This window comes from Sus scrofa, chromosome 17, assembly GCF_054392235.1.
Source record: "Sus scrofa isolate SSC_HxYL_T2T_F1_AM1 chromosome 17, Sscrofa_HxYL_maternal_Yorkshire_Landrace_v2.0, whole genome shotgun sequence".
Taxonomy (NCBI): domain Eukaryota; kingdom Metazoa; phylum Chordata; class Mammalia; order Artiodactyla; family Suidae; genus Sus; species Sus scrofa.
The window spans coordinates 58,691,334-58,717,773 of NC_139399.1; the positions used below are offsets into that span (position 1 = coordinate 58,691,334).

At 43.7% G+C, this 26,440-nt stretch overlaps 1 protein-coding gene, 1 long non-coding RNA gene and 3 other non-coding genes across 6 annotated transcripts in view; 4 read left to right on the forward strand and 1 right to left on the reverse strand.

The window, feature by feature from the left end:
- ZNFX1 (zinc finger NFX1-type containing 1) overlaps positions 1 to 26,440 on the reverse strand; it is a 93,281-nt gene that overhangs the window by 16,797 nt on the left and 50,044 nt on the right. Inside the window, exons 3-6 of the mRNA XM_021077518.2 lie at positions 15,717 to 16,943; positions 13,557 to 13,711; positions 6,995 to 8,803; positions 495 to 626 (exon numbers count right to left, since the gene is read on the reverse strand). Coding sequence (XP_020933177.2) covers positions 495 to 626; positions 6,995 to 8,803; positions 13,557 to 13,644 — 2,029 coding nt within the window. The 5' untranslated portion in view covers positions 13,645 to 13,711; positions 15,717 to 16,943. The remainder of the gene's footprint in view (positions 1 to 494; positions 627 to 6,994; positions 8,804 to 13,556; positions 13,712 to 15,716; positions 16,944 to 26,440) is intronic.
- LOC100627868 (uncharacterized) lies at positions 16,347 to 20,316 on the forward strand. 2 transcript variants are annotated; one of them, XR_014832543.1, is made up of 5 exons: positions 16,347 to 16,455; positions 16,766 to 16,875; positions 18,873 to 18,926; positions 19,218 to 19,307; positions 20,111 to 20,316. It is a non-coding gene; the product is annotated as an uncharacterized LOC100627868 (long non-coding RNA). The 2 variants fall into 2 exon arrangements; XR_300503.4 differs by having other exon boundaries at positions 16,347 to 16,440.
- LOC146395354 (small nucleolar SNORD12/SNORD106) lies at positions 16,600 to 16,690 on the forward strand. The gene has a single exon (XR_014832973.1). It is a non-coding gene; the product is annotated as a small nucleolar SNORD12/SNORD106 (small nucleolar RNA).
- Positions 18,710 to 18,799, forward strand: LOC146395355 (small nucleolar SNORD12/SNORD106). The gene has a single exon (XR_014832974.1). It is a non-coding gene; the product is annotated as a small nucleolar SNORD12/SNORD106 (small nucleolar RNA).
- LOC146395356 (small nucleolar SNORD12/SNORD106) lies at positions 19,006 to 19,089 on the forward strand. Its single transcript, XR_014832975.1, has one exon. It is a non-coding gene; the product is annotated as a small nucleolar SNORD12/SNORD106 (small nucleolar RNA).

The window sequence follows — 26,440 nt, forward strand, 5'->3', positions numbered from 1 at the left end:
CCAGGAACTGTGAATACAGCAAGAAACAGGACCAACCCTCATAGGGTTTATAGTCTAGGGATAGACATACAAATAAATTGTTACATATATGCTAAGTCTTTGAAGAAAAAATACAAAGTAAGTCTGAACTTTGTCTGGGGGCAAGAGGGAAAGTCCACATGAAGTGAGACCTGCAGAATGAGCTGAAGTCAGCCAGGGTTGATGTGCCAAGATGGAGAGAGAAAAAATACATCCTAGGCAGAGGGAACAGCATGGGCCAAAAGAGAAGCTGGAGGAAGTTAAGGCACTGTAGACAATCAGTGCTGCTACAATTAGGGAGGACAAGGGAAGATGTAGGAGGATGAGGTTCACAGTCTGTAACAGACCTCACACAGCCTTTTAGGTCATAGTAAGGACTGCGGACTTTATCCAAAGAGCAATAGAAAGTGGCTCAAGTTGCTGATGGTTCAACTATTAATGTCTTAATAGAGAACAATTTGGCCTACAGATATTACCTTCCAGAAACTGGTCCAAAGCATGATTAGTATAACACACAACCAAGATGGGGAACTTCTGGAGGCTAATTTGCCAAACAGGCTCGTTGGTTAGAAGGGCCTGAACGATTTTTAGACCCACATAGGTTTTGCCTAAAAAACAAGGAAAAGGAGAGTTAAAAAACTTTCTAAAAGGAGTAATTAATTACCTAAAAATTTAAGGTCATTATTGAGATGGTTTAAAATCCTAGAAGCAAAAACAGGTATATTATGAAAAACCTCCTCACTCTTCTGTTGCTGGCCACCTAGTTCCTCTTTTGGAAACAACCAATGTTACTAGCGTTTCTTGAGTAACTTTCCAGACATTCTACGCACATATAAACACAACTGAATATATAGCCTTTTTCTAGCCTTCCTTCCCCCTTTTTTGAATATAAGTAGCAGTAGACTATTTTCTTTCTTTTCCTTTTTGGTTTTTTCCCAGGGCCACATCTGTGGCACATGGAAGTCCCAGGCTAGGGGTTGAATTGAAGCTGAAGCTGCTGGCCTACACCACCGCCACAGCAACACCAGATCTGAGCCGCATCTGCGACCTACACTGCAGCTCACGGCAACACTGGATCCTTAACCCACTGAGCAAGGCCAGGGACTGAGCCCACATCCTCATGGATACTAGTCAGGCTTCCAACCCACTGAGCCACAATGGGAACTCCATTAAGCACACTATTTTCACTGTTCTACACCTTGCTTTTTTCACTTAACATATCTTGGAGGTAGTCCTTTATCAATACATAGAAAGAATCCTCTTTTTGTTTTTCATGGCTGTAAGTTATTTCTTTTAGACAGTTTCCTATTGATTGACATATATGTTGTTTCTTGTTTCCAATCTCACATAGCAAATTATTTAGAAATGCATTTAATATACCATAGTAGACTGGCCTTTGTGATAGGAGGGAAAAACTCACAGAAATCAGTATTAGAGTTATGGGCTCATTAGTAAATGGCCAATAATTAATTCTTACATTACATTAATTCTTACATTCTTACATGTAAGCTAAATTCTTACATTGTGTCAGGTTAAGAAGGTAGTCACTGACCTAAAAACCTGCAAGTTGGGAGTTCCCGTGGTGGCTCAGTGGTTAACGAATCTGACTAGGAACCATGAGGTTGCAGGTTTGATCCCTGGCCTTGCTCAGTGGGTTAAGGATCCGGTGTTGCTGTGAGCTGTGGTGTAAGCCACAGATGTGGCTCAGATCCTGCGTTGCTCTGGCTCTGGAGTAGGCCAGTGGCTACAGCTCCGATTGGACCCCTAGCCTGGGAACCTCCATATGCCGCAAGAGGGGCCCTAGAAAAGGCAAAAAAAGACAAAAAACCCCACAAAAAACTGCAAGTTGAGTAATACAAGAAAATTAAAAATTTCAGTATAGTTGAATATTTTTCAGTATAAATAACAATTTCTTGTTTCCCCCCTCTTTTTTTTTCAAATAATATGTATTGAGTGCTAACAGGTGTTAGACACTGGGTTAGGGGTAAGAAATACAATGATGAGCAAAACAGCCATGGTTCTTACCTTCCTGGACCTTACAGACTTGTAAAAGAGAAAGATAATTAATCATACAAACAAATGTAAAAGTCGTAAATGTGGGAAATGAGAAATACATGGGATTCTGGCCTACTCAACAAGATTAGAAGAGGCTTTCCTGGGAAAGTGACAGCTGATTCAGAGTGGGCAAGGGGAAACAGAGATGGATCAGTTGACACGTTCCTAACAGCTTCCAGGTGAGTGAGGCTTGAGGCCTGGCTCCAGCAGTTGAGACAAATAAATAAGACTGGAGAGAAGTTTCAGAGGTAAACTTGACTGGTGTACTTGATAATGGTTTGGCTGGGGTGGGGAACAGAAAAGGATAACTCCTATGTTTCTTGTTTGGAGGACTAGATGGATAAGGAGTCCTCAGGAGGGAAGAAAATCTTTTTTATTTTATTTTATTTTATTGGGGTATAGTTGACTTACAATGTTATGTAAGTTTCAGGTGTATAGCAAAGTAAATCAATTATACATATATTTATATCCCTTCTTTTTCAGATTCTTTCCCCATATAGATTATTAACAATTTTTTTTTTTTTTTTTTTTTTTTTTTTTTAGAAATTTTTTGTCTTTTTGCCTTTTCTACAGCAGCTTCCTGCAGCATATAGGGGTTCCCAGGCTAGGGGTCTAATCGGAGCTGTAGACGCCAGCCTACGCCACAGCCACAGCCACAGCCATGTGGGATCTGAGCCGCATCTGTGACCCACACCACAGCTCACGGCAACACTGGATCCTTAACCCACTGAGCAAGGCCAGGGTTCGAACCCTCAGCCTCATGGTTCCTAGTCGGATTTGTTAACCACTGCGCCACGACGGGAACTCCTATTCAATATTTGTTATTTGTTAATAGGAGTTCCTGTCGTGGTGCAGTGGTTAACAAATCCAACTAGGAACCATGAGGTTGCGGGTTCAATCCCTGCCCTTGCTTAATAGAGGAGTTCCTGTCGTGGTGCAGTGGCTAACAAATCCAACTAGGAACCATGAGGTTGCGGGTTCAATCCCTGCTCTTGCTCAGTGGGTTGACGATCCGGCGTTGCCGTGAGCTGTGGTGTAGGTCGCAGATGCGGTTCGGATCCCGCGTTGCTGTGGCTCTGGCGTAGGCCGGTGGCTAAGCTCCGATTAGACCCCTAGCCTGGGAACCTCCATATGCCAAGGGAGTGGCTCCGGAAAAGGCAAAAAGACAAAAAAAAAAAACAAACAAATATTGAATAGAGTTCCCACTGCTATACAGTAGGTCCTTTTTAGTTACTTTTTTTATATATAGTAGTGTGTATATGTTAATTCCAAACTCCTAGTATACCCCTCCTAAGAAAAATCTTTATGTAATTCAATATTTTCCCCATCCCCTCTCACTGCTTCCTTCCCCTGAATGGATAATTTTCAGGATCTCCACTTCAAAAATGATCCCCTTTACCAATTCCCTCTCAAACTCACAGGTAGGTTCTTTCTTAGTTTTGTGTGTGGGGGGGGCGTGTGTGTGCTTGCGTGTCTTAAGTTAGCCTGAAATGATTAAATGATTACTATACTTGGAACTAAAGAGCTCCAAATTCAAGCAATAATATTAGAGGAGGGAGTTCCCTTTGTGGCACAGTGGAAATGAATTCGACTAGTACCCATGAGGATGTGGGTTTGATCCCTGGCCTTGCTCAGTGGGTCAGGGATCCGCTGTTGCCGTGAGCTGTGGCGTAGGTTGCAGATGTGGCTTGGATCCCACGTTGCTGTGGTTGTGGTGTAGGCCAGCAGCTGTAGCTCCGATTCAACCCCTAGCCTGGGAACCTCCATATGCCTCGGGAGCGGCCCAAGGAATGGCAAAAAGACAAAAAAGAGGGGGGGGGAATTATCTGTAATACACATATCTTGAATATATAAACGGATCCTATGAATCAAGAAAAAGAAGCCATTCAACAGAAATGTGGCAAATATGAAAAGGCAATCCACAGAAGCAGTAATACAAAAAGCTATTAAAGACAAGAATTTAATCTCACATTTTTTTGGCCATAACCACGGCATATGAAAATTCCTAGGCTAGGTACTGAAACAAAACCACAGTAGTGACCCAACTTGCAGCAGTGACAATGCCAGATCCTTAACCCTCTAAGCCACAGAGGAACTCTCAATCTCACTCTCAATTAAAGAAATATAAGTTAACCACCATGATATACATTTCCAGAGGGCAATTTGGCAATATCTACTAAAATTACAAATTCACATATTCTTTGATTCAGTTAGAGATTTCTCTCCTGAATATATTGTTTGTGTGTAAAATGACTCACAAACAAGGTTATTCACTGAATTATTGTTTATCATAGTAAATCTTTCCACAGGGAACTGGTTAAAGAGATGGCGAGTTATCCATACCATGGTATACTGTACAGACATAAACGAGAGCGAGATACTACTTATGTACCAATATGAAAGGATTACCAAGATTTTTTGCTTTGTTTTGCGTTTTAGGGCCAGACCTGTGGCATATGGAGGTTCCCAGGCTAGGGGTCAAATCAGAGCTACAGCTGCCAACCTACGCCACAGCCACAGTAACACAGGATCCAGGCTGCATCTGCAACCTACACCACTCATGCCAATGCCAGATCCTTAACCCACTGAGCAAGGGCAGGGATTGAACCCTCAACCTCATGGTTCCTAGATGGAGTCATTTCCGCTGCACCACAACGGGAACTCCTCCGAGATATTTTATAGGTGACTAAAGCAACATGCAAACTGTTGCTCAGCATAATGAGTTTTAAAAAAGTGGGGGGAAATAAATATAAGTATGCATTTGCTTGACTATTCATAGGATATCTCAGGAAGGATAAATAGGAAGATACTGTTTGCTTTAGATAAAGGAATTGCGTGGCATTGGTAGGAGGAGACAGACATGGACTTCTAAAAATATTTGAAACTTTTTTTTTTTTTTTTTGGCCTTTTTTTAGGGCTGCACAGGTGGCATTTGGAAGTTCCCAGGCTAGAGGTCAAATCCAAGCTACAGCAACCGGCCTACACCACAGCCACAGCAACACAGGATCTGAGCTATGTCTGAGACCTACACCACAGCTCACAGCAATCTGGATCCCCACCTCACTGAGGCCAGGGATCAAACCCACATCCCCATGGATACTAGTCGGATTCGTTTCTGCTCTGCCACAATGGGAACTCCTGAACAATTTTTTATTAAAACTTAAAACATAAAATAAAATAAATATTCAGATAACCAAAAACTGCTGATGAGCAAAGAAGATTGATAACGTACAACAATGCTGGAAAATACATAAGGAAATGGGAACACTATTTCATTCTTGGTAGAAGTTCAAACTGGTATATCCTTTTTCTTCTCTAAAGCCCTGAAAGCATCACTTTAATTATGCATATTTTCCTATCATATGGGTGTTTCTTATCAGGGAGAACATTCCATTCTGTTACATCAATTTTTTTGGCCGCACCTGCAGCATGTGGAAGATCCCACGCCAGGGATCAAACCCATGCCACAGTTGCAACCTGCACCACAGCTGCAACAATGCCGGCCAGATCTTTAACCTGCTGTGCCACACAGGAACTTCCTATTACATTAATTTTTTTATTGTAAGTTGCCATTGCTTTATCAGTATTTAAGTACTTCTTCCTGGTTTTGTTCTTTTGTTCGTTTTTTTGTTTTTTGTTTTTTTTTAAATATTCCTCTCAGAGGGTAATTTAGCAGTACCCACTAGAACTATTAATGTAAATTCCTACCTTAGGGAAAAACCTATAGAAATGATAAGCAGCGTACTCAAAGATAAACACACACAGATATAGCCATATGAATACTTATTAAGCCCTATCTGTATTACAAAAAACCCCAAAAAACAAAAAAAATTCATGATACATTCATACCCTAGAGAGAATGCAGGCATGGTTAAAAGAGTGAAGTACATTTCCAAATGTCACAGTAGTATAAAGAACGTAAAAATGTCCCTAACATGTTGTTAATTACACATATATAAATTGCAGACCAATATATAGAGCATAATCCCATTTTTATCACTTAAAAAATAGGAAGAGTACATACATATGCAGACACAAAGATATATTAGTTTTAACTTTGGAGAACATCGTGGAAAGATACACATCAAACTGCTCATAGTAGTTATCTCCCTGGAGGAGGATTTGAGAGTGGCACACGAAGAAGAGGATGTAAGGAGATGTATTTCCAAGAGAAGCAAATGCAGTGTGGTAAACAGAGAAGTCAGGACTTTAGAGTCAGGCTGCCTGAATTCTAGTCCTAGGACTATCACTTACCACGTGTGTGAGCTTCAACATATTATTCAACCTCTTTGCCTTAATGTTTTCTTTTTCTTCTTCCTTTTTTTTTTTTTTTTTTTTTTTTTTTTTGGTCTTGTCTTTTTAGGGCCACGCCTGTGGCATATAGAGGTTCCCAGGCTAGGGGTCGAATCGGAGCTGTAGCTGCTGACCTACGCCAGAGCCACAGCAACTCAGGATCCGAGCTGAGTCTATGACCTACACCACAGCTCACGGCAACACCAGATCCTTAACCCACTGAGTGGGGCCAGGGATCGAACCCACAACCTCATGGTTTCTAGTCGGATTTGTTAACCACTGAGCCACGACGGGAACTCTGAGCAGGTAGTTTTTAGGCAAGTTTGATGCTCACTTCAGGGGAATGTTTTTTTGCTTTGTCTTCTTTTTTTTGCCCATACCCACAGCATGTGGAAGTGCCCAGGCCAAGGATCAAACCTGCACCAGAGCTATAGCCAGAACCACAGCAGTGATAACTGCTGGATCCTTAACCCACTGAGCCATGAGGGAACACCCTGGGTGATTATCTCATTGTGCCACAAGGGAACACCAAGGGAATGTTTTCTAGACATTCTAGAAATATAGAGTCAAGCCCTCCTTGCCTATCTCATAGGGCAGATGTCATGTGCTTTAAAAAGTTGTCTCTTACCTGTTCCAGGAGGTCCTTGAATAATAGCCAGTTCCCTTGTGAGAGCAAACTGCAAGGCTTCCATCTGGGAGTCATCCAGCTTCAGGGCTTCTTTTGAGGGCCACTGGCTGGGGTCTAAGACATTAACTCTGGAACATCTCAAGGCCTTGGCGTTCCTGAGAGATTCCCCAGTGGCCGAGGGATCCTTTATTAAGGGAATGAAATCGTATCTGCCACCCATCAGCAAGTATCTTGGCTCCTTCACATGAGAGTCACACTCTACAATGTTCCTCTGGAAGGGGACATCTTCCTCTTGGATTTCCTGAAGTCCTTCCAAGACGTGCCTATAGGCTTCAAAGTATGCGGTTGTCTCCACCATGAGGAAAGAGTCAGAGGGCTGAACTTCTGCTAGCAGCTGTTGGCTCTGTTCATTGAAAGAGAGCTGGACAATTCCTCGGCAGAGATCCTCCTGTTCCCGGTTAGACACGGTGGCAAAGAGAAATGTCTCAAAGTTGTCCTTGGACATGCACACCAAGGACCCATATAGCAATCGCTTGGAGTTCTGCCAGCGAACAAACTTTAGTGGTTTTGTGTCAAATTGCACCTTATAGACAATTCCTGATGATGAACACACGGGGGTGATAATCCTGGTATCAAAGTAGATTCGGATGTCATCAAACTTTCTCTTCCTCAGGCCTTGGTCTTCAAAGCTCTGGAGAAGTTCCAAAATGCCTTCTCGTAGGGGTCTGACAAAATCTTCTCGCAGGAGTCGGAAGTGGGTATCCAGATAGACAGCAGTGTTGTCGTATTTTCCAGAAATGATGTTAGGGCGAAGGAATGGCCTCTCATCCAAGTGCACTTCATTGTAAGTGGGGTAAATGGGTATGTTTCGGTAGCTCTCAACATGGTCTTCTACCTCAGGCTGCACAAGAGTGTAAGTGTCCACTCTTAAAGTGCCCTCTCGCCTCTTTTCCTGCAGATGTTCGATGATGGTCTGGACCTTTTCTAGATTCTTCTCTGTCTCCTCTTCTATGTCAACACCAGAGGCTCTCAAAGCATTAAGAGAAGCTGGCAGGAGGGAAATGAGCATGGAAGTTTCCTGCACAGAGCTGGCAGGGAAGACGCTTACAAGGTCCTGGAGGAGAGAGATGATATTGCTAATGTGTTCTGGATAATGGTTTCGAACATCGGGGATGGGTTCAGTGATCATCCCTACCACGTAAGCTGGCAAGCAGACTTTGAGGAACTGGGAATTCTTCAATATGCCGAGGACATGGAGAATGCTGTGGCGGTCCATTTTGGAACTGCAAGCCTTCCGAAGAACCTGGCAGATGAGCTCAAGGAAGTTGGATTTCATAGAAGAATGAGACAAGAGTTCCCTCAATCCTAAACTTGTGGCAAGTGTTATAACCACCTCAGAGGGGTCTTTCTGCAGAAGACTTTCTAGGAACTTATAGCCCAGTTTTTTCACCTGCTGCGGCTGTTCTACAGGGTTTTGGTGAGGAGTTCGCCACTGCTGAAAGTTTTCATCAGATCGCGGTGGTCTGCAGTTCCTTCCTTCCTGGTTGCAGTTTCTCCGCCTGGTGTCATTTTCCTGACCGTGTCTTTGGCCTCTGGGTTCTTCATTGGCATGCCCCTCCTGGTTCCTCCTTCCCTGGTATGGATTCCTGCCCATGGCCCCAAACCTCTCTTCTCTTTGCCGGTGAGGAACAGGATGGTTATTGGCCCTAGGATTTCTTCCATGTTGGTTGGCTCCTCCACTGAGAGCATTGATTGGTGGGTTACTGGCCTGATTTCTAGCTCTTGGTGGTAATTCTCCATCCACAGGCCCTAAACATGATGGAAATATTGGGTAAGCATAAAAACCACAGTGCAAAAAAATCCAATAGTACAACAATATGAACATACTCTCATTTTGCAAAATGACTAAGGAGCATTGTTTTATTTGGAGAGAAAACGGGTTTACTACCAAGTCAGGTAATAAATATAAAATAGATTGCTATATCTGCTGAATATATTATAAAAATACTGTTTTTTCAAAGGTTGAAAAAGAAAAAAGAAGTAACATTTGTTGTGTGCCTAATACATGATAGAATATATTCATTTACTCCTTGCAAGCTGGGATTATTTTAGAGGCTCAAAAAGATCATCTTGGAAGTTCCTGTGTGGCGGAGTAGGTTAAGGAACTGTGGTGCAGGTCACAACTGTGGCTCAGGTTCAATCCCTGGCCCAGGAATTTCCACATGGTGAGGGTACAGCCAAAAGGAAAAAAAAAAAAAAAAACCATCTCATTGCTTTCAATCTGTTTCAAGCACCAAATAGTGAAAGAATGAGTTTCACAGCCAAACAGACCTGGTTCAAATCTTGGCCTAGGTACTGCCTTACTGTATAACCTTGGCCAAGATGTATAATTTCTCTAAGCCTCATTATCTGGGTTGTTATAAAAATTAATTGCTTCTAAGATGCTTAGTATACTACCTGACACATTAAAAAGCTCTTATTAATGTTAGTTACTACTAGCAGAACTACTAATATTTCTTATTGAGAATACCCTTGATTTCTAGGGCCATTGGTTCTGCCTCAAAACAATTAGGTCATAGGCAGAGGCATCAAAACTATGAAGAGAAACATTGCTTAAACTTTGCCCAGCATTAGATGGCAAAGGGGAAAGTAGGGCTTCCTTTACCAAGATGTTTCTGAGCCAATTAATAGATTGGGAAGGAAACTGAAAAATGAAACTCAATTTCTATTTCAGGAAATTGAAAAACAAAACCGAAACTTTGATTCAGAAAACTGAAAAACAAAACTTTTCCTTCTTCTGAAGCACAGGTTCATCCACATAGTATTTATCTATTAACCAATCCTCAGATAAGGTGTGGGGAGAGGGAAGAGACATACCCAAACACATGCAGAAAGCTAACATCATCTTGTGGATAAAACTGAACTTGTCTGTCTTTATCTGCCACACATTTTATAAGTGACCTTCACCAACATACCCAAGCTCCCCCCGCACCCCCCCAACCTTTTTTCACTTTCCTTTTCTCTAAAACTGATTCTGGAGCTGACTCAACAGAATGACCCAGAGATTTTAAATATAAGTAAACAAAGTAAGACTGTATACAATGATTTGATGACAACAAATGCTATAAAAAGCTTCAAACAACTTTCATCTATAATATACAGTGTTAATTACGTTCATCATGTTGTATATTATATGCCTAATACTTGCTTGTTTATCCTAAACTGAAAGTTTGTACCTTTTGACTGCCTTTATCCAATTGCCCCTCCCTCAACCCCTTGCCTCTGGAAACCACAAATCTGCTATCTTTTTCTTTGACTTTGTTTTTGAAGTATAATTGACCTACAATGTTATGTTAGTTCCTATTATACAACATAGTGATTCGGTATTTCTATACATTTCAAAATACAGTAAGGGAGTTCCCTGGTGATCTAGTAGTTGAGATTCAGTGCTTTCATCACTGTGGCCTAGGTTCAGTCCCTGGTCTGGGAGCTGAGATCTCACATCAAGCCAACACACACTACAGCCAAAAATAAATAAGTAAATAAAACTAATAATCATAGTAAGTCTAGTTATGATCTGTTGTCATACAAAGATATTATATAATTTTTAATTATGAGCCCCACACTGTACATTTCATATCCATGACTCATTTATGTTGCAACTAGAAGTTTTTACCTCTTAATCTGCCTCACCCATTTCTCTTCTCTACTTCCCTCCCCTCTGGCAGACACTTACTCTCTGTGTCTATGACTCTGTTTCTATTTTGTCGTGTGTGTTCATTTCACTTGTTTTTTAGACTCCACAGAAAAAATAAAATCACACAGTCATTGTCTTTGTCTTATTTCATTTAGCATAAAATCTTCTAGGTTGATCCATGTTGTTTCAGATGGTAAAATTTCATTCTTTTTGTGGCTTTTATACACACATACGCACTCGTGCACACGCCTTTATTCATTCATCTATTGGTGGGCAGTTAGGTTGCTTCCGTATACTGGCTATTGTAAATAATGCTGCAGTGCACATTATGTGTGTATATACTATTCTAATTAGTGTTTATAGTACTTTAATGATCTTAATATTTGCACTTACTCCCCCAAATATTCGAATAATATCATTTTAAGATGTTATCAGTATAAAAGTTTAATGAGATATTTACATTTTTTTCTATTAAGTCTTTAAAATTTCATGTGTCATTTTACACATCTCAATTCAGACGAGTGACATTTAAGATGCTTAATAGCCACACATAGCTAGTAGCTATATATTTGATAAGGTCCTAGTCACTGAAGCAAAGTTATTTCCAAAATCATCACTCTGCTGCCGTGATTATTCTGTTTGCCCAGAACTTTCTAAAACAAAAGAAACTAATAGATTTTTCCCTTTCCCTAAGTTTGCAACATGTCATTCGAGTTCAGTTGTGGAACAAATGAGAAAGAATTGCATAATTTTATTTTATAAGCTATATGAACGTTCAAAGAATGAGAAATGATACGATTTTGCTCTCTTCCAAAACACTGAGTCGTCTAATCGGATCAGAATATTAAAAGCTGGACTTTCTCATGATATCTTGGGAGTTTAAAAAGTAAACATACAGGAGTTCCCGTCGTGGCTCAGTGGTTAACGAATCTGACTAGGAACCATGAGGTTGTGGGTTTGCTCCTTGGCCTTGCTCAGTGGGTTAAGGATCTGGCGTTGCTGTGAGCGGTGATGTAGGTTGCAGATGCGACTCGGATCCCATGTTGCTGTGGCTCTGGCGTAGGCCGGCGGCTATGGCTCTGATTCAACCCCTAGCTTGCGAACCTCCATGTGGCACGGAAGCGGCCCAAGAAATGGCAAAAAGACCAAAAAAAAAAAAAAAAAAAAAGGAAAGAAAAGAAATTGAGTTTTTCAGTTTCCTTCCCAATCTATTAATTGGCTCAGAAACATCTTGGTAAAGGAAGCCCTACTTTCCCCTTTGCCATCTAATGCTGGGCAAAGTTTAAGCAATGTTTCTCTTCATAGTTTTGATGCCTCTGCCTATGACCTAATTGTTTTGAGGCAGAACCAATGGCCCTAGAAATCAAGGGTATTCTCAATAAGAAATATTAGTAGTTCTGCTAGTAGTAACTAACATTAATAAGAGCTTTTTAATGTGTCAGGTAGTATACTAAGCATCTTAGAAACAATCTTTATAACAACCCAGATAATTTGGTTGATATTCACTAGAACTATTTTGGTAATCATTTCATGATATATGTAAGTCAAATCATGTTGTACACCTTTAACTTATGCAGTCCTGTATGTCAATTATATCTCAATAAAACTGGAAGACAAAAACTCCCAAAAAAGAAAGTACTATAATAAAATACATTCAATAATAATAATAAAATATTATTTGAATATATTGGCTTAAATAAGACAAATATCAAATTTTATTAAATTAGTATTAAATTCTTTAAAAGGATGTCACCTGATTCTTTTTGTTTTTAATGATGGTACTAGAAAATTAAAATTTTTGTTTGTATGTGTTTCTATCGGATAATGCTGCTCTAAACCAGTTATCTCCATTTCTGACACCTCATCACTACCTTTGCAAAAATGAACTGCATGCATTTATCAGCTCTCTTAAGGAAAGGAGAGTGCTGTCTGGTATCATTCATTTATTCTGTAGATAAGGAATAAACCACTCTTTAGTGATTCAGTCAATTTTGGAGGGCCTGCTCATCCATAAGGAACTCAATTTCCTTCCCATTACAGATTTTCTTCAACTTATAATGGGGTTACTTCCCAGAAAGCCCATTTTAAGTTGAAAACTTTCTCAGTCCAAAAAAGCATTTAATACACCTCATCTATCAAATAGCACAGCTTACCCTAGCCTACCTTAAATGTGCTCTGAACACTTATGTTCGTCTATAGGTGGGCAAAATCATCTAACATGACGCCTATTTTACAATAAAAGTGTTTTATAATAAAATAAAAAATTGTCGAGTAGCTCATAATTTACTGAATACTGTACTAAACATGAAGCACAGGTTGGCTGTTGGGGTAAAGAATGGTTTTAAGTATGTTGCTTGTTTTTTTTTTTGGTTTGTTTTGTCTTTTAGGGCCACACTAGCAGGATATGGAGGTTCCCAGGCTAGGGGTCAAATTAGAGCTGTAGCCGCCGGCCTACGCCACAGCCATAGCAACATGGGATATGAGAGCTATGTCTATGACTATACCACAGCTCACGGCAACACCAGATCCTAACCCACTGAGCGAGGCCAGGGATTAAACCCATGTCCTCATGGATGCTACTCGGGTTCGTTAACCACTGAGCGACGATGGGAAGGAACTCCATGTGTTGCTTGTTTACCCTTGGGAGAGGGTGGCTGACTGGGAGCTCAGGTTCACTGCCAGTGCCCAGCATAAGAGAGTATCTTACCACACATGTATTGCTAGCCCAGGAAAAGTTCAAAATTCATAATTTGAAGTATGGTTTCTACTGAATGCATATTGCTCAGACTATCTCGTAAAGTCAAAAAAGCCTAAGTGGAACCATTATCTGTCTAGGACCATGTAAGGGTAGAAAACCTTGCTCACCTCTGTGGTTAATACGGGGATTCCTGGGTCTGGCCTCCAGACAAGGTCTTCGGTTTTCCATGTCTGAGTCACCTGATTTCCTCCACATTCACGTTACTCTCAGTTAGCTGGAAGTCTGCACAGGTCCAGAGTTATTAGTGCCCCTGAAACAGCATCTAAAAGAAAAAAAACCCAAAACACCGTCAAGTTAATCCTTCTGCCTCCCCATCTTAATTTGTTAACCAAGAAATAAGCACAGATGTTAATCTTGTGCACAAGTGTTCAACTCTGTGAATGCCCAACTATAATACAAAGAACTAAATTCAAAACTTAGAATCAAATTTCAAAGGATCAAATTCCCCCTTCCCTTTATCCTTGTACTTGGGGTTGAGGGAGTAATCATCAATTCCCATTGAAAACATCTGTTTGGTTTATGCCTTTAGGCAAGTTACTTAATCAGTTGCTAGGTTTCATTTTCCTCTCCTATAAAGCAAACAAATATTGTTGCCAGGACAGCAAGAGTACATTTTTATTAATCCTAAAATCATGTATTCATCACCCCATCCAGACTTTATATTATTCAGTACTCTATAGTTTGTAAATAATTAGTGAGCAGTTATCGCTCATCCTACTCTTTGGAACAGAGCCAAACTGATTAAGCCCTCCACTCTACTGAATCAAGAGAAAGAAATTACAAGTTCCTATAACCAGCAGCAACCTATGGGATGCTGCTTCCTCAGGACCAGCAAGAAATCTGCGGTTCTTTCCTTCTCTTTTTTTCTACCTTGATGGTTTTTGACAGTAGTTCCGTAAGAGGACAAGGAAGCCCCTTCTAAGGGAACTTCTCCATGTAACTCATACAGGTCATGTTGGCTGGAGGTAGGCAAAGAGTGGGTGACTGAGAGTCTTTAGCAAAGGGACTTTTTCGACTGCCCCCTCACTGTTTTAAAACATACATAGTTGAAAACTGTGACTAGATTTGGCAACATATGAGGAATAGCTTTTATCCTCATCAGATAAAGAAGTCCCTTTCCTGCCTGCTGGGAATATAAGGAATCCCATCCCTTATCAAACCCAGCTCTCATGGCACAGGTTCAATATTTAGAGGAGTTTTTTTTAATTACAAAAATTCTGAGGGGAAAATTCCTTCTTCCTCTTGCTAAAAGATACTAAAATAGAAACTCACAATTTTTCTGGGATAAAAGAAAGAAAAAAGAAAGGAAAGGGAGGAGCAGAGAGGAACAGGAAATGTTATACACACACACACAAAAGCAGACTGGAGTGGGTTGCTTTGGGAATCAAGGCCTAAATGAGCAGGATGAAGAAAATCAGTGATGGTCAGGCTGGCAGAGGAGTTAAATTAGAGAGGAATGTTAATCACCAGGGTGAGATGAAAGAGGTTAGAGCTGGGTTTCAGGGGGAAGTCTCCAGGGTCCTGAGAGAGTCTAAGAAAAAATGGAGGAGTCTCTGGCACCCAGGAGCCCAGTAGGTCCTGATAATGATATTTTAGGGTCAAGGGAGAGCCAGGGCTGTGTGGGGACATGAAGAAGGTGCCAAGGCAAGGCTGAAGAGGAGAGCGGCAGAGAGGTGGGGGAGAGTGGAGGAGATCTGGGGGCCTCAAGAAAAGTGTGGGGCTGAACTCAACTAGGGGTTGCTTGCTGAAGTGAGGGGGGACCTGGAAATAGGGATGGGAGCGGAGGGTGCTTCTAGAAGATGGGGGATGAGGGATGAATGAGGCGACGGGAGGATGAAGGAAGACGAAGAGGGTGCTGTGACAAAAAGTGAGAGCCGAGATGGGGGGAACAGAAAAACTAGATGAAGAGAGCGGAGGAGGGCTCTGGGGGCAGAGGAGGTGAAGGGGGCGCTGCGGGGGTACCAGGGGTGCCGAGGCGGGACAGAGACGGGTGATGGAGGCGATGGGCAATGAGGAGGGGATGGGGTGCTGAGGGGCGCTGAGGACAGGGGACAGGTACTCAAGTGGATAGAGGGGACGCTGAGAAGTGATGAGGGCTGAGAGGGGGTGACGGGTGCCGAAGAGGGTGATGGGGACGCGGGGGCTGAGGCGGCGGCGGGAGCGCTGAGGCGGGCGCCAGGGCAAAAGTGGCGACAGTGGCAGGGTGGCGCGGCCGCCGGGGACCCGGAGCAAGTGTGGGGCCAGGGCTCGGGGCAGGGGTCACTCACCCAGCTCCGATACGTCCGCACTCCACCACTGCCGCCGCGGACTGGCGCTCGGACTCGGGCCCTGGCTGGTCCGCGGCCCCGCCCGGAGCCTCGCACTTTCGGTTTCCTTTCTCCCCAGACACTCGGCGGAGCTAGGGGCCGGCCCGGAGGAGGAACACGAGAAGGAGGGGCCCTGGCCCTGGCCCAGCCGGCGCCCCCGCCCTCAGGCGGGGCAGGGGCAGGCAGACGCTCGGGCGTCGCCTCAGCTCCCCCAGGCGGCGGGGCCCGTGGGCTCCGCCGGGAGCCGCTGAGGGGAGGGGACTGCAGGAGGCGGGTTAACAGCAACCAAGGCCGTCGCAAGCCTCAACGGTCCCAGAAGGAGGGGGGAGCCGGCGGACGGCTTGTTGCGTGTGAAGCGCGACATGGCGGCGAGGCCGACCAGCCCGAGTGGCCTCGTGTATGCAGAGAAGGGGCGGGGCTAGAGCGGTCTCGACCTCCAGTAGACTTGCCTCCGGCAGGGCCGCGCGGAGACTACATTTCCCAGAGGGTGCTGCGCGTCGCGGAAAGGAGGGGGAGGAAGCACTTTGACTCCAGTGCGCAGGCGTGAGAGTCTCCTCAGGCTATTTAAGCGAGGCTCGAGTGTTTCGCGTTCTTTCGCTTCTGCGGCGCTCGTCGGAACCTTTGTCTCTCTGTTCCTCTTCTGATGGCGTTCTACCCTGGGAACGTGGGTGTGCTACTCCATGTGGTGAGTGAGATAAAGGTATCTTTGTCTTTGTGTGGTTGCTTTTGCCGTCCTCTTCTTGGGTCCCCCTTGTTTTGATATAGGTCATAGGCCCACTAAGGGAGATAAATTAAAGCTGGAGAAACTCGCTCCATGTGCTCGGGCCTGTGGGTGGAGCCCGTGGCTGGTGTAAATGATGACTTTACTTTTTTCCCCATCAGATCGACAATGCTGATGTTTTTGAGTACTTGCCAGTTAATTCTGATACACTAGCCACAAAAGGCCCTGCCACGTTCTTTTTTTCCTAACTCTGGAAAGATGGCGATTGATGACCTTGCTTTGTTCGCAGGTTTGCATGATCAGAGACTGCAGGATGGATCTCGGAGAAGACGACTCCTGCTGGGCCTCTAAGGCAACCATGTATAGACATCCACAATCTTCAGTCTCCTGATCTCTGGGGTAAGCGTTTGTATTTTGGCCCGTTGTAGGAAATGCGTGTTTTAAAGAACTTTAGTTTGATAGATGACCTTGGAGAGAAAAAGGGAAGTTAAGGACAGCAAATAAGCACAAAGGTGGAGGTTACCTACGTGGGGTCCAGAAGGATGTGGTTTTGTCCTATTGGCCTTACCCAGTTACCTATGTCATCAGTCCTCGCCATGGTTTTTTTGCCCTTTTCTTCCTGCAAGATTAAGTCACCATTCCTCACATCCCTTTGCTATCAGTTGAGGAGTGGGTTAAAGATTCATGTCCAGCTAGGCGTAGGTATACTCCCTATAGTAGACAAGGCCTTTGGGGATGTTAATCTCTGGAGCCCTTTAGCCAAATATTAATCAGTAGCCACGTCAAAGAATGCGTTGAAGCCCATGTTCTGCACTGACTGAGTTACTATTTTGCTTCACTAGGGCATACGGAATTCTTTGGGTCAGGGATCAGATCTGAGCTGAAGCTGCAACCTACCCCACACAACACTGGATTCTTTAACCCACTGCCAGGCTGGGGGGTCTAACGTATGTCCTGGTGCTGTAGAGAGGCCCCAGATGTACTGTGCCACGGAATTTCCAAGTGGTTAATGTGATGACTTGTCTTTTTTTTTTTTTTTTTTTGTCTTTTTGCCATTTCTTGGGCCGCTCCCATGGCATGTGGAGGTTCCCAGGCTAGGGGTCGAATCAAAGCTGTAGCTGCCAGCCTGCCCCAGAGTCACGGCAACGCCGGATTGTTAACCCACTGAACAAGGGCAGGGATCGAACCCGCAACCTCATGGTTCCTAGTCGGATTCGAAAACCACTGCCCCACGACGGGAAGTCCTGTGACGGCTTTTTTTTTTTTTTTTTTTTTTTTGTCTTTTTGCCATTTTCTGGGGCCGAACCCATGGCATATGGAGGTTCCCAGGCTAGGGGTCCAATCGGAGCTGTAGCCGCCTGCCCACACCAGAGCCACAGCCACGCGGGATCTGAGCCATGTCTGCGACCTGCACCACAGCTCACGGCAACGCCGGATCCTTAACCCACTGAGTGAGGCCAGGGCTCGAACCCACAACCTCATGGTTCCTAGTCGGATTCGTTAACCACTGAGCCATGACGGGAACTCCTGTGATGGCATTTTTTTTTAAAGGAAAGCCAAATAAATGTACTTTGTTGGCCTAGTTACTTTTATTACCCAGAATCTTTTACCCACGCTTGTGGCATGTGGAAGTTCCTGGGCCATGGATTGAACCTAGTTTTCGGTTTTGGTTTCTTTTTTTTTGGTTTGGTTTGGTTTGGTTTTGCTTTTTCGGGCTGCACCCATGGCATATGGAGGTTCCCATGCTAGGGGTCTAATCAGAGCTACAGCTGCCGGCCACAGCCACAGCAACACAGGATCCTTAACCCACCCACTACGTGAGGCCAGAGACCGAACCTGCAACCTCATGGTTCCTAGTTGGATTCTTTTCCGCTGTGCCACAAAGGGAACTCCGAATACATTTTCTATTGAGTCCTGAAATGCCACCTTAAGGGTGGGATTTCTTGGACCCTGTTTTCCTTGAACTCTGATCCCGAGTTCCTTGCATTGAATCATCCTGACGCAAAACCCTGCAATGACATCTCACCTCAGCACAAGCCAGCCATTTGCCCACAGCTTTGCCAAGCACACTGACCTCTCAGATGTAAACTCAAAAGGTAGGAGTGTTTGTCTTAGCTATTACTGCCAGCAGCAGCACACTAGAAGTGCTTTGAATACTACATGAAATTGCAGGTAGAGAATCAGACCAAGTCTAATTCCTGGTTCAGGGTTCTTCAGAGGCCAAGAGCTTCTTACTGGCATATATGATGACTGAACTTTTTTCCCCAACAGATCGACCATGTTGATCAAACTCTCTAAGCCAGTTTCTGTCTGATATGCCAGTTTGAGCAGCTCTTGTCCTCCACTCCCTTGGGTATCTAGCTGATGGAGCTCATGTTTCATTGTTTTCATCTTAGGTTTACTAGTGGCAGAAAGCAGACTTTGAATGGACTATCATTTGGAAAGAATGGGTAAGTCATGTCCATTAACTGTTCCTTTTTAAAAGGGGTTATCCCCCTCGCGTTCTAATTACTGTGACCCAAATATATGGCCATTGCAGCTGATGACTTTTCTCCCAGTCAGATCGACCCTGTTGATCTCACTGAATTAGCCAGTTTTGTTGATGGCATTGGTCACAAAGACAACCTCAGTTTTCTGCTTACCATCAACAGATTTTGCTATGTGGGAATTGGGCTTGCTTCAAGGGTTTTTCCCCCCCTTAACCAATCAAGTTATTGGCTTCATTTGTTGACTTTCTGCAGGACTAGAGCACCCTGTGTTCCTCAAGGCAATGAGGAAGTGGATTCCAGCCTGATTTTGCCGTCAGCTTGGTTCAGTCTATCCTGTAACAGGTGAGGTTGTCCAAGTATTAACCCACTAGTAAAATGATTATTAAATGTGCTCAAGGTAGGGAGGTCTTGAGTTTGCCCACTTAGGAGTAACCTGCAGACTCAGTTCCAAGTTGGGTAGATGGGGAAATACCTGGTCATACCAAAAGTTCTAAGAAAGGGTGAAATTAAATGAAGGTAAACCTGTGATTAAATTAGTCTTGATTGTATACCTTTAAGCTGACCTCTACAGCCCCTTAAATTGTACCAGTTTCCTGGCTTTTGCCAAACTACTCCGTTGTGTTCCCAGCTGCCTAACTGCCCTTGATTATAGTGGAGGTGGGATATCAACTTTCTCCACTTGAGTATGATGGGTTTGACTGCAATGCCTCCTATATTTGATTCCCCACTTTTTATGGAAAATCAAAACCTCAGAAGTGGCATTGTCTGATAGCTCATTACCCTGAATTTAAAATTTTTCTTTGTGAAATAAGTGGCTTGGCTTTTGTTGCCGTTTGAAAGTTGTTACTTTCATGATGACCCCTTAATCCCTAGACTATCCATTTGAATTCATCTAAATCCAAATGAAAGATCCTCCCATCTGATTAACAACTAAGAATATTAATAGTTCCCTAATGTCTGCTTATTTAGGTTATATTCAGATGTCCCCATATCTCCTAAAGTATCTTGTATTTAAATTGTGTTAAGTCTCTCTAGAATCAGCATAAAAAACTTTGTGATCCTGGGTTTTCTCTAGCTCTTAACTAGATGTTCCAAACAAGTAAAAGTTGATTATCAGAATGAAGTACTGATTTCTTTCTTTTCAGGGCATTTATCAGCTATGGACTTGGAATACAAGGCCTCAAATGACTGATCCTGTGCTCTCCAGAGAAAGCATGACTTGGTTGATCAGTCTCACAAGATGATTCTGCAACCCAGGTATCCAGAGTTGGAAAAGCCTCTGCCTGCTCTGAAGAATCAGTTACTGATTTTTAGCCTCCCTATGTGGAAAATAAAGCCCTTTAAATCAAAACGTTGTTGCACTTGATTATTGGAGATAGTGGCTTAGAACAGGGGCAATGAGTAACCACCATATTTTTAGCCCCAAGGGCAGGTAGCAGGTAAATCCCATGCTTGTACATTTTTACAGGAATTTTTCTGATCAGGGTTGTTCCCAGTCTAGGGGTGTGGAATCTAGCTGTAGCTTTTTATCTTTTCTGGTAAGACTTAGTATTGACTCCTTGAATCCCATCCCCTTGAGCATATGAGAATGGATCTAGTGCTTCCAAGGAATAGAAGACTAGCGAGAGAGGGGACCATTAACCTCTGATAATAGGTTGTAAAAGACTTCATGAAGTCTTAATTCCTTGGCACTTTGCAACACCAAGTTTGCAAGAAAGGAATTTATGTGCAGGGAACTAAATCCTGCCATCCAGAGTCTGCAAGCAGTTCCTAACCTGGTTTTATTGCAACTAGAAACCCTGTTGGCACCTCTGAGAGGGCCCTGTAACAGGAGTCTGTCCCTAGATTCCTGACCTGAGGAAAAAGGCTGAGTTCTCACTGAGCTATAGCTGTGATGGGACCCCTAACCTGGGAACTTTCGCATGCAGCTGTTTTGGCCTTAAAAAACAAATGGCTGGAAATGTTTGAAGTCAGTCACTTCTGGGTTAACCTAACCAGCAATAAGTATAGAACTCCCATAATCAGAAGCCATCTGTACAGACTTGCATCTTTTTTTTTTTTTTTTTTTGTCTTTTGTCTTTTTTGTTGTTTGTTGCTATTTCTTGGGCCGCTCCCGCGGCATATGGAGGTTCCCAGGCTAGGGGTCCAATCGGAGCTGTAGCCACCGGCCTACACCAGAGCCACAGCAACGCAGGATCCGAGCCGCGTCTGCAACCTACACCACAGCTCACGGCAACGCCGGATCGTTAACCTACTGAGCAAGGGCAGGGACCGAACCCGCAACCTCATGGTTCCTAGTCGGATTCGTTAACCACTGCGCCACAACGGGAACTCCTTTTTTTGCATTTTCTAGGGCTGCTCCCGTGGCATGTGGAGGTTCCCAGGCTAGGGTCTAGTCAGCTGTGGCTGCCAGCCTACGCCAGAGCCACAGCACTGCAGGATCCAAGCTGTGTCTGCGACCTACACCACAGCTCAGCAACGTGGAATCCTTAACCCACTGAGAAAGGCCAGGGATCAAACCTGCAACCTCATGGTTCCTAGTCCTAGTGGATTTGTTAACCACTGAGCCATGACAGGAACTCCTGTACTTTTTTTTTTTTTGTCTTTTTGCCATTTCTTGGGCCGCTCCCGTGGCATATGGGAGGTTCCCAGGCTAGGGGTCTAATCTGAGCTGTAGCTGCCAGCCTATGCCAGAGCCACAGCAATGCAGGATCCAAACTGCGTCTGCGACCTATACCAACAGGTCATGGCAATGCCAGATCATTAACCCACTGGGCAAGGGCAGGGATCGAACCCGCAACCTCATGGTTCCTAGTTGGATTCGTTAACCACTGCGCCACGACGGGAACTCCCCACTCCTGTACATTTTTAAGTCAACTATATTCCAACAATATGCAACCTTCACCACAGCTCAGGGCAATGCCGGATCCCCCTGGAACCTGCATCTTCAGCGATAGACTCCTTTCCACTGTGCCACAAGAACGCCAATAAAATTTTGTTAAAAAGCCCTTTGTAATAGCTTTGACCCTTTAAATACCACTAATTGCAGCAGTCAATTGATCTTCAATTTCTCGTCAGGACACTTAAAACTGGCTGCAACTGACAATGCCAATCTTGAGGGCCGCACCCGTGGCATATGGAGGTTCTTAGGCTAGGGGTCAAATCAGAGCTGTAGCCCCTGGTCTACACCACAGCCACAGCAACTTGGGATCCGAGCCTTGTCTGTGACTTATACCACAGCTCACAGCAACCACAGATCCTTAACCCACTGAGTGAGGCCAGAGATCAATACTGCATCCTCATGGATACTAGTTGGATTCGTTTCCCCTGAGCCACAATGGGAACTCTGTCAATGCCAGTCTTGTTTCCTTCCTTTCATGCATTCAACGTAACATGTCCGAAGCAGAAATGATTCCTGCTCCCTTCAACAATTTCTAACTCGGATAGGTATTGGCAACACTGTCAGTCTAGTTGCTCAGGCCAAAAATCTTAGTTATCCTCGACATTTTGCTCTCATTCTCCATAGGTAAATCCTATTGGTTCTCCCTTCAAAATATATCTGACACCCCTTTCATCATCTCCATTGCCACCACCTTCTGGATCCAAGCCACCTTCATCCAAGCTTTGATTACTGATCTCATCTCCCACTGTTGCTCCCTATGATCCAATCATATGGAGTGCTTTCGAAAACAGATCATACCACTTGTCCAGCTCAACCCTCCCGTGTCTCCCTATCTCACACAGTAAAGGCTGGGGTCCATGGCCTGCACCATCTTCCTATCCCTTAACCTCTGACCTCATCTCTCCCTTCTCTTCCAGCCACACATATCTCCTAGCTTTCTCCATCACTTTAGGTTCACTCCAACCTTAGGATCACCTGGAATGACAAGCCCTAACCAGGTCTTTGCATGGCTTCCTCTGTTTATTCAGATGTCACTTCTGAGGACCTACCGAAAACAATCTTCCTCATCTCCTTCTATCTCCAACCTTGTACTTTTCTTCGTATTGCTTTTCACCGCCTAGCAGATAGTGCCTGTGCATAGACAGTATATGCTCACTGTACATGTTTATATGGCAAATATGTTTATCCTGTCTCTACATTAGGTCATGACTCCGTAGGTAGCAGCTCTCTCTCTGTGGCTCCTCTGTGGCATGTGGTGCAGTGCCTGGCACACGATGGGCTATTCAGTATTAAATGCAAGAATGACTCAGACATTTACCTTGTGGCAGCAGACTGCTAAGGCACTTGACAAACACACTTTGTTACTCATCACAACGGCCTTGGGAGGAGAGAATTAGTAGGACTCTCACCCTGGCTGCAGACAGGGAAAGTGAGGCTCAGAGAGCTAAGGCTTGCCAGGTCTATACAGACAGAATCAGGTCACAAACTCTGACTTATTCAACTCCCTTTCTCTCTCCAGAAAAAGAAGTGTTTTCTTTTTTTGCATCCCCTGCAGTTTCTAAAGCTGTTCCTCACACATAGTAGGTGCTCACTGGGGCAAAATGGCAAAATGATTTCTGGAAAACTGAAGACACTTGGATTCCACAGAATGTTTCTTTTCTTTTTTGACCACGCCCACAGCATGCGCAAGTTTCCCAGGCCAGGGCGTGAACCCATGCCATAGCAACAACCTGAGCCACTGCAGTGGCAACACTGGATCCTTACTCTGCTGTGCCACAGCAGGACTCCCAGAATGTTTCTTTTTTATTTTTATTATTATTATTATTTTTTTTCTGTCATTTTAGGGCCTCGCTCGTGGCATATGGAGGTTCCCAGGCTAGGGGTCTAATCAGGGCTACAGCTGCTAGCCTACGCCAGAGCCACAGCAATGCGGGATTCAAGCCACGTCTGTGACCTACACCACAGCTCACGGCAATGCTGGATCTTTCAGCCACTGAGCGAGGCCAGGGGTGGAACCCGTAACCTCGTGGTTCCTAGTCAGATTTGTAGAACTCCCAGAATGTTTCTTAAAGAAAATTCATTCTCGGAGCTTCCGTGTGGCTCAGTGGGTTAAGGATCCCACGTTGTCACTATAGTGGCTCTGGTTGCTGCTGAGACACAGGTTTGATTCCTGGCCCAGGAGCTTCCGCATGCCATGGGTGTGACCAAAAAAAAAAAAAAAATGCATTCACATGATTCATTCTATAAATAGTAATAGGATATCTACCAAGTGCTAGACTCTGTTATAGGCACTAAGGATACAATAGTGAAAAAAGATCTTGCCTACATGGGACATGACATTGCAAGTGGAGAGAAAAGCAATATAAAATAATGTACTGTAGTTGTTATTTAATAATCCATGCAATGTGCTGTTTAGCATTGAGAACTATGTCTAGATACTTACATCGCAACAGAAGAAAGGGAGGAAAAAATGTATACATGTAACTTGTTCCCCATGCTGTACAGCGGAAAAAATAAATGAAATATATATAAAAACATAATAATATGTGCAATGGAGAAAACTTAAGTGGAGAAAAGGAATAGAAAACAGAAATGTAAAGGTAGACATTTGAATACAAAGCTCAACAAGAACAGGGAGTGAGTCAGACACGGAGAGCAAATTTGTGGTTGCCAAGGGAGAGGGAGTGGGATGGACTGGGAGTTTGGGGTTAATAGATGCAAACTATCACATTTCAAATAGAGAAGCAATGAGGTCCTGCTGTATAGCACAGGGACCAATATCCAATCTTTTGTGATAGAACATGATGGAAGATAATGTAAAGAGAAGAAGAGTGTGTATATATGTTTGACTGGGTCACTTTGTTGTACAGCAGAAATTGACAGCACATTGTAAATCAACTATAATAAAAATTAAAAAAAAAAAGAACAGGAAGTGAGTGGTGTATCAGTGGGACAGAATATTCCAGGTCAGTGCAAAGGCACTGGGGCGAAGACCTGCTTGCTGGATGTTGTGTTCAGAGAGTAAAAAGGAGGTCAGTGTGTCTTCTTATGACAAGTTGGAAGATGTGGTTATTTCCCATTTTCCCATCTGGTAATAATTAGCTGTGGCTGGATAACGTTTTATGTATGTAGGCATGTATGTATGTATGTGAATATTTTTAGGCAGGTCACTTGCTTTCCCGTTCCCTAGTGGTCTACTTCCCCTTTTTTTTTTTTTTTTTTTTTTGAGGGGCACACCCTCAGCATGCAGTTTCCTGGGCCAGGGATTAAACCCACACAACAGCCATGACCTGAGCCACAGCAATGACAATGCCAGATCCTTAACCAGCTGAGCCACATGGGAACTCTGGTCTACTTCCCTCTTTAATGTACCTGGCCCAAGTAGCAATAATAGTAACAATGGCTAGCAGATACGGCTCAGATCTGACATTGCTGTCGCATAGTCTGGCAGATGCAGCTCTGATTCGACCCCTGGCCTGGGAAATTTCATATGCCGCAGGTGCGACCATTAAAAAAAAGAAAAAAAATTAACCTCATTTGACAGTTGAAGGAACAGTCTCAGAGAGGTAAAACAACTTGCCTAAATTCACACCGCTGAGAAGTTCTCTTGTGGTGCAGTGGGTTACAGATCTGGCATTGTCACTGCAGTGGTTTGGGTCACTGGTATGGCATGGGTTTGATTCCAGAATTACAGGTATGCTTTCTGCCTGGGAACTTCCACATGCCATTGGCATGGCCAAAAAAATAGTAAAGTCACACAGCCAATAATTAGCAGAGCTGGGACTCGAATCCTATCAGTCTGGCTTTTGACTTTGTAACCCTTGGCTTAATTGCAGTCTCTTACTGAAAGGCAGCCTAACAGATATAGAAAGGAGCCAATTTCCAGTTCTTAAAAGTTCAAATGCTTTTGCTGGACTTCCCTGTTGACAATACACCTCTGAGGTCAGAAGTGGTCCCAGATGCCTACCAGCCAGGGGTCAGAACTTCCCTAGAGAGCTCCCATTCACCTCGAATCTCTTGGTCATTGTCACTGCTTCCCTGAGCCCCAGGGACAATGATAGGCCTTAGATGCCCCAACTCTTTGCATCTCGTCTCCTCAGTGTCAGTCTTACCAAATATTTGATGCTTCAGACTCATCTTAATTCTTTGTCCTTTTAGCTGAGGAATCTTGGGCAAAGCACTTCACCTCTATAAGCCTCAGTTTCCTCATATGTGAAATAGGGTTCATAACAATGCCTACCTACTTCAGAGAATTGTACGGTTCAATAAAATAATGTCTGTAAATTGCTTAGCCCAGGCCTGGTGCATAACAGAGATACAGTCCGTATCTAGTGAATGAACAAATCTGCCTGCCACTTTGAGATGCGATAAGGTCTGTATTGGAGAGAGGTAAGTAGTGTGTTCATTGAGTGCTCACCATGTACAATACTGTGTCAATTCTTATCTCATTAATCTATATCCCGACCTTGTTAAATACATTTTCTCGTCCAGAATGTGCAGCTCCAGCCTGTGTCTGTAGGGGGCGCTATGAACATACATTTCTCCAGCCTGTGGAGTGAGGCCTCCACCCTCC